Source organism: Typopeltis vanoorti, chromosome 16, assembly GCF_054136105.1.
Source record: "Typopeltis vanoorti isolate ZY-2024b chromosome 16, IOZ_Tvanoo_1.0, whole genome shotgun sequence".
Lineage (NCBI taxonomy): Eukaryota > Metazoa > Arthropoda > Arachnida > Uropygi > Thelyphonidae > Typopeltis > Typopeltis vanoorti.
In genome coordinates this window covers 115,325,932-115,343,880 of record NC_143564.1, presented here as the reverse complement: position 1 = coordinate 115,343,880, position 17,949 = coordinate 115,325,932, and the positions used below count along the sequence as shown (strand labels likewise).

The 17,949-nt window shown below is 36.6% G+C and overlaps 1 protein-coding gene across 4 annotated transcripts in view; it reads left to right on the top strand.

The window, feature by feature from the left end:
* The window catches only part of Ufc1 (Ubiquitin-fold modifier conjugating enzyme 1), a 115,767-nt gene that overhangs the window by 41,907 nt on the left and 55,911 nt on the right, over window positions 1-17,949 (top strand). The window contains exons 1-2 of one of the 4 annotated variants that reach the window (XM_090406116.1): window positions 1,732-1,822; window positions 1,967-2,095. In XM_090406116.1, coding sequence (XP_090262242.1) covers window positions 1,973-2,095 — 123 coding nt within the window. In that variant the 5' untranslated portion in view covers window positions 1,732-1,822; window positions 1,967-1,972. The other 3 variants (XM_090406115.1, XM_090406117.1, XM_090406118.1) reach the window with 3 other exon arrangements.

Genomic DNA, 17,949 nt, shown 5'->3' with positions numbered 1-17,949 from the left:
TCTCAGTTGAAGTGTATTAAAAATCCCATCAGAACAAAATCCCATGCAACAAGGCAGGTTGAGTGCCTTATCTCTACTAAGTATAGAAGCAGATGTGTTACATAAGATTAATTTTGAGGATCTGATCAAAGACTTTGCAATTAAAAAAAGTAGGAGAAAACTTTTCAAATCTAAATAAAGTTGAAGTATACAAAAATAAACATTATTTTCCATCTTACTATAAGTTTCGTTTCATTTTGAAAAATAAAAATTTATTTTATGGTTTATTATTGTTTATATTTTGAATTACATACATATGGAGCACCAAAATATCTTTTAAGTGCTTAGGGCCTTTAAGGGTCTTAATCCGGCCCTGCAAGCACCTTATCTACTACAGCACTCTCCAACAGCATACAATATTGGCATGTAAATAATAATCGGGTTTGATAATACTGCAATCTTGTCATGCCAAAAAGAATGGATAGTGGGTAGCATCCTGATTGACAGTTAAACTTGTAAACTACAATACATCATGCCATTAATGTAGTGGGTCGTGCTGATGCATTAATGTGCATCAACATGTCCTATTCTAGTAAGTTTGGATGTTTGCTGTTGGTGACGAAGCCAAATTTGTAATTAGAATATCTGAAGATTACGTTTCATGGCTATGTAGATGTTTTGATATGTGGGAATTTTAAAACAGCGATTTTGTATAAGAAAGAAGAAATTTGAATTCTTATCCCCTTTGGCAGAATTTACTTCTTCAATAAAATTTCACACTCAAAAATGTAATGAAAATATTATCCCCATATCCATTTCATTGCTTTCGGCATGCGTTGTAAAACCTGCCCTTCAAGACAGTGCACGTGACATAGCTAATGTGATGTTTAATACGGATTCGCAAGTTACTTCAAACACGTGCATTTGGAGTTATATTTTATAAGTTCCTAGATGAATTTTCCCCTGTGTTGCAGTGTTTCACAGAATGGTATTTCCACAACATGTCTATAGGTCTGTCTTGGTATTCTTTCTGAGTGAGAGGCCGAGAGGAACTTACATCACTTTGAAAAGCTTTTCTAACGTTTCCTCATATCCTAGGCAGGATCAAACTCTGGACATTGCACATAACTGAAAATGCCATGGCTCCCTTGTAAGTGAGCTATAGAGATTCTCTCAGGATGAAGCTTGAGTGTGTGTGTGTGCAGTCCATGAATTTGCAATTTGTTTTGGTAAAACTATCAACCACGCGGTTAGCCTAGTGGCTTTGCGCTTCGCAACCATATGCCTGGGGAAGGAGTGTCCTAGGTTCAATTCCCGTCGACGATGTGAGGAGCTTAAGGATCTTCCTTAGCCATAGCCAAGTTAGCCGGTCTTGGGCGCGGATAGCAGGGTTTTTTCCGCCAGTTTGGGATTTTTCATCCCGCAAGCAGGCAAACCGAACCCGTGAACACACACACAGGCTACAGTCATAAATACGGCAAGGAAGGCAAAGGGAAACCACCTTGCATCACTATCTTCCTAGTAATCAGCTGCAACCCTCTCAAAGAGAGGAAGCCACAGGATCAGATCAGGTGAAACTATCGTAACCAGGACGAGAACCAAAATACGATGCTTTCGTTTGTGCTGCTTCAGTTGTACATAAAAACAAAGAGACTTATTTATTTATTTATTTCAAATTATCTAAAATATATTCAAAAAGCTTACAGACAACAGAAATAATCTAAGCTTGATTTTGTTGAAATGTATATTACTACGAAATCAAGATTATATAACATATTGTAAGTTGTGGAGTTCAAATTGTCGTAAGGAGAATGTCGCAGCTTGTTGACAAGCAGCGCTCCTGGTTGGTATTGTATCAATTAAAATACGTGTTCTGTTTAGTTAATTTGTTGCAATGTAATATTTTATTTATTTATTTATTTTTGTGGTTGTTGTTGTTTTATGCCAAGAGAACATTGATAAAATTCGAAAATTATCCCTTTTGCAGTTGAAGATGGTTGACGAAGCCACGAAGAAAACGCTAAGTAACATTCCTTTACTTAAAACGAAAGCAGGACCAAGGGATAAAGATTTGTGGCCTATGCGTTTAAAAGAAGAATATCAATCCCTTATAAAGGTGCGTTTACACGTATCTGCACGCGTGCATGCATGCATACATACATACATATATATATATATATATATTTATATATATATATATATATATATATATATATATATATATATATATTACACGTATCTGCACGCACGCATGTATACATACATATATATATATATATATATAATTACGAAATGCAATATGCTTCTCTTCTATAAACGTCAGAATTTTGTGTTAGAAATAATAGGTTTCTGATTGATCACTGAAGAATAGCTGGATATGGTGTTTTTTTTTTTGTTGTTGTTGTTTATTTCTAAAGTGTAGAGAAGTACAGACATAATATTAGTTGAATATTTTTACAGAAATAAAAATCACGAGCAAAAATATTAAACGTTTACCATTTTCATGCATCCTGCAGTACTGTTATAAATATACAGACGTTGCATAACAAGAAACTAAACAACTAAACACTTGTGCATTGCTGTTATTAGTATTATAAAGAGAGACCTCCAGGGAGTCAGGGACTCATCAAAGGAGACCACATACTACAGGCATCAACTATCATACTTATTCTTGAATTCATTCACACTGCTTGCACCCACAACATCCAATGGCAATCCATTCCAATCACACACCACTCTATGAGAGAAAAATCTAGCCCTAACCCATCCATCAACTGAAATTCTGTATGACCCTTTCAGAAGTTTGTAAGTCTCAATCATAAACACCCCTCTTTTTCCTGTTTGCTAGTGTCTGCAGTCTACAAATTCACTATCTAATAATCAGTATGCCATAATCCTGATATCGTTTTTAACACTCCTTTGCACTCTCTCCAATAAATCAGAATCAAAAAGTAAACCAGGAGACCAGGCCTGCGCACAAAAGTGAAGTCTTATCAATGCCTTGTAAAGAGGCAAAATGACATTCTTATCTTTATATGTGAACATTTATTTCAGCATTGCAATTATTTTTTTGAGTTGTATTTGCAATCTTTGCTACATGGCCCCTGAACTTCAGCTTCCTATCTGCTAACACTCCAAGATCCTGATCAGTTTCTTCAAGCATAATCCCACCAATATAATATGACATTGGAAATCTAATCATGCCAAAGTTCATGACTTTACATTTACTGACATTGAACTGACATCCATTTTCCCATACCCACAATTCCATTCTATCCAAATCATTCTGCAAGGACTGCATATCAGTAGCATTCCTGATTATTATTATTTGATATCTCCAGTTAGTCCAAAGACTCATCAAGGGAGGGCACCTGCTCTACAACTCTGTCTTCACCACTAACTGACCACAACTACACCAACACCATCTACTGCTGACCACAGCTACTATTAGTATTTCCGCAGATGATCACAAATATCCATGCCCACAGTAGGATTCGAACCAACAACCTTTTGGCTGGAGAGCAGATATGCTAACCACTCAGCCAACCAGACCGGCAATTACCCTGTCTTTGCATCATCATCAGCAAATAGCTGTGTGTCACTTATCAAATCCTTCCCAATATCATTAATGTATAGATTGAATAACAGTGGACCAAGGACTGATCCTTGTGGCACACCACTAGTTATCTTAAATCTTGCAGCCTCACATCCCCCCATATACCATTTTTTGATATCTGTCAGCCAGCCATCCTCTTATCCATGCTAATATTCTATAATCCAAACCCATATTCTTCAATTTATGCAACAATCTACCACTATATTCTGTCAAAAGCCTTAGCAAAATCCAAAAGTATCATGGTGTATCCATTCCCCTTGTCTAGTTCAATGTTAACATTATTATAGAATGTAAGCAAGTTGCTAAAACATGGCCTTCCCTTTAAATTCACTATCAACCCATTTGTGAATGTGAGCCCTAACCAATTTTTCCAAAATCTTCACCGCCACTCCTGAGATACTAATTGACTGATAGTTGAATACATCGATCTTTGCACCACCCTTATGCAATGGAAGTACCATACACTGTTTGCATTCCTATGGAATCTTTCCTGTTCTGAGACTCATATTAAACAGTCTGGTCAAACGAATAGTCAATTCAGCTGAACACTCTTTTATCACACGTGCTGATATCCCATCAGTCCCTATTGCTGAATTCTTATTCAATTTGCACAACAGCTCTAATACCACATCCTCCTACACCTGAATTTCTTCCTCAAGTGAAGAGGAAGCAGTGAGCTCAATGTCGCATACACCAGGTTGAAAGCTTTTAACAAAATGGTCACTCATTAGTTGAACAACTTCTTCTGCATCTGTAACCCTCTTGCCATCTGCATTTAGAAGAATTATTCTTTCATATTCATTCTTTCTTTTACTTGCAGCATATCAATGGAATTCTTGAGGGTTCTCTTTAGTATGCAGTTTCTTTTCATACTCAGACTTTGCTTTCCGTACAACTGTTGTGACTATTCTAGCCTTATTCAGCCTATCCTCTTCATTCCTGATCTTATTTTGTGAAATAGAAAAAGAAATCTAGAAAAAAATCTCCTCCTTATGTTGAGATATACGCATAAAATGCATTTACAACTCAAAGTATGAAGCTTCAAGTGTTTCTAATATATGTTACTTTCAGCATTCCATCTTTGTCTTATGGGCATATCTTGTGCTCTTAAACATATCCCTCTGTATATTGCCCTTTGACTTTTCCCATTATCGACTTGTATTCTTATCATTTCAATTCTCCTTGTTGAAAATAATACATTATTGAGAGTAAACTATAAATTGTAAGAAACACACAAGCAACACAGTAAAGTGAAACTAAATGGATTAGAGTCCTAGTGAATGGCATCCTCTGGGCATTAGTAGGAAGCTTAGATTGCAACTGGAGATGCCTAAGAATTACAGTTAATCATATATTGGGAATTTATTTAAATTTGATTGATGTTTAAATTAGGTTGATGTTTCAGGATAGTTGCAGATTTTTTTTTTTTTTTTTTTTTTTTTTAAAGCCTTTCACATTTGATCATACTGCAGTGAAGCATAAAAGTTTTCCTCCTCTCTCCATTTGATTCTATGTGGTCTAGGGCACACGGCATGGTCTCTGCTGGACCTGACTGTCCTTAGCTATGATTGCAATGTATTTTTATGTTTTCCCAAATAATTGTCTGCCTACCTATACTAGGCTAACTTGAAGGCAGACGTAACCCTTTTCATACTATGAACCAAGAAATGAAAGAGTTGGCTCTTAAGAGAACAGATGAGCAGTCAGTTTCAAGTGGGACTTGAAGGCAGTGCTGAGATGATATTTTTTCAAAAGTCTGTTTTTTAATATATATATATTAGCAACTGAAAGTATAAGACAGATCTAGCCATCTATAAGATTACCTTCCTGCTAAACATTTTAAAATTAAAGAGAAATATCAGGAGGAACTCTTAGTGTGCCCCTATTACACAGAGAATATTGACTGTGTTACTATAATCTATATATAGAGAAGATTGAGAATTGGGGAAAGGATTAATATTTTGTTGTTTAATTCATTGCTTATGCTGTTTTCATCTTATTAAATATCCAACATGATTTTAAATTATAATTATTAAAGTGTTATATTGTGCATGCTTAATTTCTAAACATTAGAATTAAGACAACTTCTATAGTAATAAGCTAACGAGCTTAGGATTAAAGAACCTCTGTATTAAAGGATTCAGAAAACAAATTGCAAGAAGAAAAGATTATGGTAAATTTGTCAGTTTGCTTTCAAAGTATAATAATGATAAATTGAGAAAGGAAGGTGTGAGAAAGAGAGTTGTGAATGATTGGAATGCATTGCCTTCAGTGGCAGTGTCCTGTTGAACAGCAGACCAGTCCAACGACATAAAATATCGTAACACTTAGTGTAAATAGAATTAATGAGTTTACTGATATTGTTGCTGCAATAATGGACTTTTTCAATTAAAGGTGAGTTAACCGATCTCATATGGAGGTAGCAGGGTTTGTTTCTCCCAGAAACTCTGGTTTTTCATCCCACATAAAGACAAATTTACAGACAAAAAATACTAGATGTGGTAGTGGTTGTGGGCAGTAGATGGCATTGATGTAGGTGATTGACTGTAGAGGTTCTGTGTAGTAGTGGAGATGGAGAATTGTACAGGTGTCCTCCCGCGATGAGTCTTCGGACTCCTTGGAGGTATCACGAATAATAATAATAATAAGGAACAGCTGGATGTACAATTCAGAAAAAGATTTGGTGTTATTTGTTCATAATACACTGCATTATATGTGTATTAGAAATGAATTGGTAGTTTTTAGTACATGTAAGTGGTGTGGGTTCCTTAAGGGTCAAAGCTAGATAACTGGGAGATCTCCACAAAGCCTTTTAAGAAGTGAACCTGTCCAAGTCTTCTTAACATCTAATAGTTCTTACCTTCTTTTTGTGCACTTCATTAGGTTATCCTGCCTTATTTCATTTTGTATGGATTTTTTTTTTTTTTTACTCTGATAATCTCTAACTGATAGCTATCAACATATGATCAGTGCTATGAAGAATAAAAAAAATAATCAATTTCTTTCATGAACTTTAAGGTAGTTTCTGCTCTCTGGAATGTTGAGTATGAAGAAAGGTTGAGAAGATGCAATTTACAGAGTAGTGGATAGGAGGAAAGGGGGTGATATGATAGAGACAAGCAAGTTTGTAAGGGGTTGTTAAAGGATTAACATTGAAGAGGTTTTTCCTAAGATGGAAGAAGAACAAAAGGTCATCCCTGGAAGCTGTATAAGAAAGGTGTGAGAAGGAGAGTTGTGAATGATTGGAATGTATTGCCTGAGTGTGGTGTTTGCAGAGAATTAGTGTATTTAATGCATGGTATGATGAGCTCTGTATATGACAAAGGAACTTCCTGTGATGAGTCTTTGATCCCATGGAATCTTGGGATAATAATAATATAATAATAATAAACTTAATTATTTTTATTCGTCATAGCACTGATCATTTTCAGAAGGTTATTTATCTTAGCTTTATTAGTAATTTTTTTCTTTCAGTAGTCTTGGATAAATATAATAACATTACATGATTGTCCACTTCAGACTATATTGTTTGCTACTATACTGAATCTCATCATCATCATAACTGTTCTGTCTACCATTCAGATTTGTTTGATCTACTTATTTCATTACTAGCAACTTGTTTTTTCCAGTATAGTATTATAAGTTGTGTGATTCAACACTCTTACATTTTTCTTCTGATTGCAGGAGGTAATGGCTGACTGTATACCTAGAGTCCGAATAGTAAATCAAGTAGGGGTTAGATTGATGAATAACGCCATTAAGCTTGAGCTGCAAAAAAAAGAAACAACTGTGGAGGGAATTTAAGGAGAAAAGTGACCTGCAGGCACACGAACAGTACGAAGGGCAGGCCAGAAAGGTAACAAGGGTGGTAAGAAAAGCAGAAGCAGATTACGAAAGGAAATTGGCCATGCAGGCTAAAGAGAATCCCAAACAATTTTTTCGATATGCTGTAAGTAAATGAAAATATGTATACGGCAGAATGATTTTAAGGAATGCCGATGGTAGGGAGGTAACCGAATCAGTTGATAGAGTGGAATTACTGAGTGAGCACTTTGCAAGAGTATGTCATCCAGGTGGTGATATTGTAGGAATGAAGGAACCAATAGCTTATAGAGGAATTGTGGTGAATGAAGTGGGGGTGAATAGGCTATTACAAAACCTTAATGTGAATACATCTGTGGGATTGGATGGTATACCAGCTCGGGTAATATGTGAAGCTAAAGAATTGTCAGTGCCCATTTTGTTTAATTTGAGTCTCGGGTCTGGGTTAGTCCCGAGGGGGTGGAAAGAGGGGAAAATAGTTCCACTGCATAAAGGAGATTCCAAGACTGGTGTTGCAAATTACCGACTGATCAGCATATCAGGAGTCGTCGTCAAGGTCTTGGAGAAAGTAGTTAAGAGAAAAATACAGAATGGATAGATGAAAATGGGATACTGTATGGGGAACAGCATGGATTTGTGAAGGGTAGATCATGCCTTAATAACTTGGTCACGTTTTATAACAGTGACGGCTGAACTGGATAAGGGTAATGGGTTTACAGTGATACTGCTGGACCTTGCTAAGGCCTTTGACAGGATACCACATGGAATTCTAATCATTAAACTGCAGCATGTGGGGATGGATATAGGGTTGGTGAGATGGATAGGAGGGTGGTTGATGGAGAGATATCAGAGAGTAGTTTATTCAGGAGTAGAGTCCAAAAGACAGCCTGTGACTAGTGGTGTGTTGCAGGGTTCTGTTCTTGGACCACTATTTTTAATTTGTTCATTAACAATATAGGAAAGGATCTGAGAGAAAGTGTTCATTTGTTTGCTGATGATGCAAAGTTGGTAGAATAATAGTGAATGCACATGATCCCAAAATTTTGCAGGATGATTTGGATTGATTGGAGGACTGGGCTGAGGAGATCGGATGTCAATTTAATGTGACAAAATGTAAGGTTAGGCATTTTGGGGTGAAAAGATTAGCAGCAGTATATCACATTGGTGGAACCGTACTCCAGGAGATTGACGAGGCCAGGGATTTGGGAGTGTTGGTGGATAGGAAGTTGAAGTTTAGGGGGCACATAGCAAAAGTGGCTACATCAGCTCATCAAATCACTTGGTTGCTGAAAAATATTTTAACAAGCAGAGACAAACAGGTTGTTGTTCCTTTGTATCGAGCCTTGATAAGACCCCATCTTGACTACTGTGCCCAGATTTGGGCACCAGGGTTTCTTCTTGATGGGGAGGAGGTGGAGAAGATCCAGAGGCGAGTGACCAAGATGATAGTAGGTCTATGGAATGAACCTTATGAGAACAGGTTAAAGATTTGTGGGTTGCAAGAAAGGGGTGATATGATTGAGACATTCAAATTACTGAAGGGGTTTCTATAAGATTAATTCAGAGGTTATTTTTGAGAACAGGACTACTAGTGGGAGGACTAGGGGCCACCCATGGAAACTGGGCAAGGGTGTTAGAGCTAGGTTTTTTATTTGGAGAGTGGTAAATGAGTGGAATAAGCTGCCAGAGTCTGTTGTGTGTGTGCCAAAACTGTGAATGAGTTCAAGGCAAAGTATGATAGATACTGTGTGAATGTCAAATAGTTGTTCTTGACATGATGTTAGGGTCATCCCTAACATCGAGTCTAAGGAGTCCTTAGACTCATAGAGTCTAAGGACTCCTTGGAGTTGCCCATAATAACAATAATAATAATAATAATAATTTTAAATCCTGTTTCCCTGTTCATTCTTTTTATTCTTTTGTCTTCCAATGTTATGAACTTCAGATAATCAGAAAACTGAGAAATTTTACTTTTAATATTTAAACATAAACCTTTAATGAATGTATTAACAAATATCCCAATACTTAACTTTGGGATACTGTGCTCGCTTGTTGCTCAGCTGTGAGAGAACCACCTCAATTTCCTAATGCAGCATTCCTAATTTTAATCAGCAAGTTTTTATGTGGAGTGGCATCAAAGCATTGCTGAAATCCAAATGAATCACATTATAACACTTGTCATGATTTATTTTCCTCATGACTTCTTCATAGAAAGTAAGTACTACTACTATTTATTCTCTTCGTGCCTCATGTCACATAAAGCTGAGATCCATTTCTTCCAGATACCTATGTCCTGAGCCATCAATTTGCTTATCACCAGCTAGTCACACTTCTTTCCTTTTCATCATTCTCTGCCAAGTTAATTTAGGTCTTCCCTTTTTTCTGTTTTCTTTCTGGGATCCATTTCCTCCTGCTGTCTATTCTCAGTATGCATCCAATTCATTTCCATCTCCAATTTTTTATTTCATCAGTGATGCTTTTTTTTTGCACACTCAGGTTATATAAGTCATTTGTTTATACATTGAGGCCAAAATATTTTTAATATTTTGCGCAGATACTTGGTTTTTGAAAACTGTTTAATTTCCTGTTTTTTGGTCAACTTCCATGTCTCTGATCCATATAATAATGTGGCCTTAAGATTGCTATTGAAGGTCTTTATTATTATTATTACCCAAGACCTCGTGGAGTCAAAGACTCATCTGAGAGGTCCTTTTATCACACACACACACACACACACAGCTGATCATACCATGCTTTGAACACATTCAAACTTCCTGCAGATACTACACTCTCAGGCAAGGCATTCCAATTATTTACAACTCTGCACGAAAAAACCTGCCTCTCACTCCCCTACTCACCTTCTTTATACAGTTTCCAGGGATGACCTCTGGTTCTCCTCCAATCTCCCACTATTTTCTGTAGAACATCTCCAGCATTGATCCTATAACAACCCCTTACCAACTTGTAGGCCTCTATCATATCTTCTCTCTTCCTCCTGTCCACCAGACTCTGCAAATTGAATCTCCTCAATCTTTCCTCATACCCGACATTCTAGAGGTCAGAAACTACCTTAGTTAGTCGCCTTTGGACCCTTTCCAACATCTCTTCATCCTTCTGAAAACCAGGTGACCAAATCTGGGGACAATAGTCCATGTGTGGCCTAATCAAAGCCTTATACAATGGAACAAAAATCTCCCTACTTCTACATGTCAGTGTCCTCTGCATCATTCCCAGAATTGGCCATATGTCCCCTAAATTTCAGATCCTTTTCCACTATCACCCCCAGATCTCTTATTTCTTCCACCTCCAACAATGTATCCTCACCAAGCATAAATTCTGCATCCCATCTTTGTTTTCCAAATTTTAAAAACTTACATTTTGCAACATTGAACTCACATCCCCATTTCTGTGCCCAATCACTCAATTTATTCAAGTCTTCCTGCAAGGTCACAACATCCTCACTACTCTTCATGGTTCATCCCAACTTTGCATCATCTGCAAACTGAATATCTCCATCCAAATCTTCACCTATATCATTAAGATACAAATTAAACAGTAATGGCCCTAAAACAGATCCCTGAGGCACTCCGTTAGTGACTTTCCTTTTCCTCGACATCACTCCCCCATACACAAATTGTTGATACCTATCAGACAGCCAATCTCCAATCCAGTGCACCAATCTAATATCCAACCCCATCCGCTCCAGTTTGACTATCAATTTATCATGAGGTACTTTATCAAAAGCCTTTGCAAAATCATCACTGTGTATCCTTCTCCTCTGTCCAAGGAAGCAGTCACTTTATTGTAATAAGTAAGTAGATTACTAAAACATGACCTCCCTATCCATGCTGTCCATCAAAGATGATACCATTGTTGTCAACCCAACTCTGGATCCTAGTTCTCACAAGCTTCTCCAGCAACTTAACCACAACACCTGACACACAGATAGGCCTATAGTTTAATGCTTGAGTTCGATTATTTTGGTTTTATTATGGTATTTTGAAGATTTCCATATATTATTTCATTTTCTGAAAGCAGTATTAGCTTTTATCACTCTTTGTATTATATCCTTGTCAGTTTCACCTTCAGTATCTAAATTTGCTTCCAAATATGTAAAATTCAAACTCTTCTATAGCATGCTGATTGATTTTGATCTGTTTGTGGTATTTGCTGTTTGGTTTAAGCATTTTTGTTTTAGTCAAATTAATTTTAGACCAATCATTTCAGCTGTTTTATACAAGTCTTTCAATTTTGTTTGTATATTATTGTATTTTGATTATATTAAAAGTATGCCATCAGCATAATCTAGATCTTCTAACTGTGACACAGGATTCCATTTAATTCTTCTTGCACCTGTAACTTTACTCATGATTCAATCAATGACTATATTAAACAATAACTCAGACATTACACAAAATCTTATCTCACACCACTCAGATGTTGTTTGCTGTGCAATAATGCACTTTTACTTCCCTTATACATTTTCTATGATTTCTGATTTACTCTCACACACAGACCTACACTTTTTACCATGTAGGCGTTCGGAACGGAATCCTACAGAATAGGTTGGTTACTCCTTATTCCTGGAAGTTCACGGGGCCGGTTTGCCTGCTTGCAGGAGGAAAAACCCCAGATAAACTGGGGACAAAAACCCTGCGGTCCACGCCCAAGACCGGCTAACTTGGCTATGTCTGAGAAAGATCCTAAGCTCCTCACATCAGCAACGGGAATTGACACTCCTTTCCCAGGGCATATGGTTGCGAAGCACATAACCACTCGACTAACCTTGAAGATTTTCTATGATTATTCTTACATATTCGTTGGGAATTCCATAACTTTTAATAATTAACCATAATGTTTCTCTGTCAATACTGTCAAATGCTTTAGCAAAATCTATAAAATGTTCTTGTTTTTGCAAGAAAGTATTAGTTTTTTTTTCCATTATCTTGTCTCATAATTCTTCACTTTATGCAGTGCACCACCATATATTGGAATAATCCTTATAAATCTCCAATTAGAAGGTGCTATTCCCATTTTCAGTAATTCATTGATTATTATAAAAAACGGATTGGTTAATTCTGACATATCTCTGTTTACAGTCTTATCAGTTGTTCAATCATTTAAGACAGTGTTTCTCAAACTTCAGATATCCGCAGACCCCTTCTTAAATTTTCATTATTACCAAGTATCCCCTAATTAATTAATTTAAAAAAAATTAATTAATTAAAACAAATTAATTAAAAATTAATAAATTAATTTAAAATATTAAAAAATAAAATATCTATTTTATTTGAATTTATATCTTCATGTAAATAAAAAATATGATTTATTTTTAATAGAACAAACTTTATAAAGATACTACAAAGTTTTACTTACTTGAAATAATTTATCATCAATGAGAGGAGTGAAATTGCCTATGGTGAGATAAAATTTCAGCAAAATTTGGCTCTATAGTTCTTAATTTCAATCTCAAAAAAGGATTACGAAAGAACATTGGCCATGCAGGCTAAAGAGAATCCTAAACAGTTTTTTAGATATGTAGCAAGTAAAAGGAAAAATGTACATGGCAGATTGATTTTAAAGAATGCCGATGGTAGGGAGGTAACTGAATCAGTTGAGATAGTTGAGTTACTGAGTGAGCACTTTGCAAAAGTATATCATCCAGGTGGTGACATTGCAGAAACGAATAAACCAGTAGATTATACGGGAATTGTGGTGAATGAAGTGGAGGTGAGTAGTCTATTGCATAACCTCAATGTCAATACATCTGTGGGATTGGATGGTATACCAGCTCGTGTTGTACGAGAAGCAGCTAAAGAATTGTCAGTACCCTTGACCATTTTGTTTAATTTGAGTCTCGGGTCTGGGTTAGTCCCGAGCGGGTGGAAAGAGGGGAAAATAGTTCCACTGCATAAAGGTGGTTCCAAGACTGCTGTTGTAAATTACCGACCGATTAGCATATCAGGAATCATTGTCAAGGTCTTAGAGAAAATAGTCAAGAGGAAAATACAAGATTGGATAGAAGAAAATGGGATACTGTATCGGGGACAGCATGGTTTTGTGAAGGGTAGGTCATGCCTCAGTAACTTGCTCACGTATTATAACACAGTGACGGCTGAACTGGATAAGGGTAATGGGTTTACGGTGATTCTACTGGACCTTGCCAAGGCCTTTGACAGGATTCCACATGGAATTCTAATCAGTAAATTGCAGCATATGGGAATGGACATAGGGTTGGTGAGATGGATAGGAGGGTGGTTGACGGAGAGATATCAGAGAGTGGTTTACTCGGGAGTAGAGTCCACAAGACGGCCTGTGACTAGTGGTGTGCCACAAGGATCTGTTCTTGGACCACTGCTGTTTAATTTGTTCATAAATGATATAGGAAATGATCTGAGAGGAACAGTTCATTTGTTTGCGGATGATGCGAAGTTGGGTAGGGCAATAGTGAATGCAGATGACGTCAAAATTTTGCAGGATGATTTGGATAGATTGGAGGTCTGGGCTAAGGAGAATGGATGTCAGTTTAATGTGGCAAAATGTAAGGTTATGCATTTTGGGGTGAAAAGATTGGCGGCAGTTTACTGCATTGGTGGAACCGTGCTCCAGGAAATTGATGAGGCACGAGATTTAGGAGTGTTGGTAGATAAGGAATTGAAATTTAGGGGACACATTGCAAAAGTGACCAAAACAGCTCATCAAATCACTTGGTTGCTGAAGAATACGTTGACAAGCAGGTTATTGTTCCTCTGTATCGAGCCTTGATAAGACCCCATCTAGACTACTGTGCTCAGATTTGGTCACCTAGGTTTCTTCTTGATGGGGAGGAGGTGGAGAGGATCCAGAGGGGCGAGTGACCAAGATGATAGCAGGTCTGTGGAATGAACCGTATGAGAACAGGTTGAGGATTTGTGGGTTGCAAAAATTGGTTGATAGGTGGAGGAGGGGAGATATGATTGAGACATTCAAATTACTGAAGGGTTTCTATAAAATTAATTCAGAAGATATTTTTGAGAACAGGGCTGGTTGTGGGAGGACTAGGGGACATCCATGGAAACTGGGCAAAAGTGTGGTTAGTAAAGGTGTTAGAGCTGGGTTCTTTACTTTTAGAGTAGTGAATGAGTGGAATGCGCTCCCTGAGTCTGTGGTGGATGCTGTGACAGTGAATGAGTTTAAGGCGAGGTATGATAGATACTGTATGAATGTCAAATAGTTGTGATGAATATGATTTGGGGCCTCCCTCGATGAGTCTAATGACTCCCTGGAGTTGCCCGTAATAATAGTAATAATAATAATGTGATTCCTCTTCTTCGTCTTAATATCTACAAGGGCCAAAAATCTAACTTCGCACAGATATGAACTTGGAAATAGAAAAATGAACCTTAGAACTTTATCTGTTAATTCAGGAAATTCATTTTGTATTTGTAGCCAAAATGATGATAACGTATTCTCGCTGTATTTATTTTTTAGGAAACCATCAGAAGCTAGTTCTAAAAGTTGTTCTTCTATTGACGACAGACCCTTTGGCATAAATTTGTTTTTATTGGAAGGATATCTTATCACTCAATATTGATGTCCAATTCAAGGAAATACATTTCTAGATTCATTTGTAAGCTTTTTAAATGCTGCATGATAGTAATTTTCACATCATCATCTAGTTGTCATTTGAACTTGCGAGCAATTCATGAAGCGATGGAAACATTTCAAATTCTCCATTACCAACCCACTTTTGCCATAACTTCATTTTTGCCAAAGTGGCATTCACTTTATCTTGGACATGAAATATAGAAATGTCCTTGCCTTGTAAAGATAAATTAAGACTATTTAATACAGTAAATATACCTGCCAGGTATGCTAATTGACTGAGCCATTTCCAATTATGCAAATGCTTTTTGAATTCAAACTTTTCATCAAGAAAAACTTGTAGTTCATTCCAAAGTTCAAATAAACGAGTAAGGACTTTTCCACGAGAAAGCCAACGAACATCGGTATGGAAAAGAAGTTGTGTATAGTTGCTTCCCATTTCTTTGCAAAGTTGAGAGAAAAGTGGCGTTTAGAGGAAGGCCTTTAATAAAATTTATGATTTTTACAGCTTCATCAAGAACTTTTCTTAGGTCTCTAGACATCATATGTGTAGCCAAAGCCTCCCTGTGTATGCAGCAGTGTGTCGACTTTGCATTTGGTGCAACAGCTTGAATCCTTGAAACAAGCCCTTGTTTAGATCCGACCATGGATTTCGCTCCGTCCGTGCTAATTCCAACACAAGTTTTCCAATCAAGCTTGTTTTGATGCATAAAAGGTATTTATACTGTTGAATATTTCTTCTCCTGTTGGCAAGGGTTGGCAATATAAAAGGTCGTCATGAATTTTTTTGATTTTTTTCGTACCTAACGAACACTAGAAGATTTGCAAAATTTGTAATGTCGGTGGATTCATCTACCTGCAACGCATAATAATGACCCTTAGGTATATCGGATAACAATGTTTGTTTTATATTTTCAACCATTTCAGTGATTCTTCGATAAACGGTACTATTTGAAAGGCAAATCCGATCAAAAGATCTTTCTGCATTATCTCTGATCATTGTTTCTGCTGCACCACTTTTTTTGCTATTAATAGTGACACACGACATGAAGCTTCTAAAGCCTTCATGTTTTCACCTCCTGACACAATCAACATCACTTTTTGAGATTCTTTTAAATTTTTTTGTTTATTTTGAAAAAATTCGACAGGTTTGTCCTTGCATTCATTATGTTTCGATTCAAAATGGTGATTTAAATTAGATGGTTTCATGCTTTCATTTTTTAAAGGTTCACTGCAAATTACATATAATGGAATGGGTTACTCTTCATTTCCCTTCCATGAAAATCCACATTTCAAGTAATTTATATCGTACTTACGAAGTTTTCTCATCTTCTTCCTAGTTGGTTCTTTAGAGATGTCGGATGACACACTTATCAATTTCACTTGATCCAGATACAATATCAACATTTTCTTGTTGCTGACAGCTACTTGTATCTACTATGTTCCTCTTTTTTGCACATTTTAAAAATCCAGTCTTTAACCAGTGATCCATACTTAAGAATTTGAAAGCTAAAAAAATTACCGTATTTAACGAACAGTCCTTCAACAAATGGCTAGTGAAAGCAGAACTCGAAACAGACAACAATGGTAGGCCAGTAGAGATAAAGCAGCTATGAAGACGTTCATATGATTGGTGCAGTATTAACAAAAGATTGTGCTACTAATTGACAAAGGCAAGCCGGCAGTTCAGTTGAAATGCTAATTCTCTTCAACTGAATTCCTTATATAATATCTGAAACACATTCACTATATATTTCTTAGTTTTAACATGTTCACTCAAACAAAACCATATGTTGTCAGTGCACCATGTGGTTTTGATTGTCTACTATACAGCATTTTATGTGGGAGGGGTCTTGCGATTCATTAGTTAGTGCCGGTTTTTATCCCAGTTGTCTCTAATTTCACTGTTTGTTGAGAAACATATTACACAGCCTGCAGATGTCTCTGTACCTTATTCAGTGATACAATAGGAACGTTTTACGATCTCAAACTTAAATTTTATTCCATGCATTAATGATGCACAGCCAAAAATTGCGACAGACCCCCTGAAGACCTTTCGCAGACCCCCGGGGGTCCGCTTACCACACTTTGAGAAATACTGATTTAAGATATCAACAGTTTTACACTATTAGATAATTCTTGTCTCTCAATCATTATTTCCTCTTCTGTTTGACCAGCATAAACATATACAGTTTCAAAATACTTATCTCATTTCTTTGCCACCCATAGCTAGATCATTCAGAATTAATCTTCAATGTTATGCTTAATTTTTATCTACTATCTGTTCTTGATTTTACAAAACTTTTTTTTTTTTACTTTTAATATTAATCACATCAGCATCCATTTGGATGAAATACATCTCTCCTCATGCACTTTGTATCCATGGTATTGCAATTTTAATATGCACTTCACATCTCTGCTAACTTACATGCATAGCGAACTGTGTAATTCAAATCAGTCTTTAATAGTCACTTAACACTTTTGTGTATCATGCTGTGATATTTTTAGACCTGCACTGTTTTTGTAGTATTATGTCTGATAGATTGTATTTGAATGATTTTGGAGTTAGATGTTTGAGAAAGTATTGTTTATTAAGAAGTTAGAACCGCAAAATCAGAGAAATTAAAGATGTTAAGGGAGATGTACTTGGCCTGTGTCTAGCCACCCCTGAAACACATCAGGGTTTGTGTGAGGAATGATCATACAATGCTGAGTACAGTTTTCCAAGTTTCGAATCTGAATAGGTTGGTAATTACATTATGCAAGGGTAATTGTGAGTCCTTTGAGATGTTGAAATACATGTAGACAAATGACAGATACATCAGTAATAAAGGGAAGGAGTTTTTAGCATTGCTCAGCTTGACTTGCCCAAAAATTATTGGCATCAGTGAGACCTGGTTGACAGAGTATGATCAGGGCCGGCGGAAGCGGGCATGCGGTGCATGCAG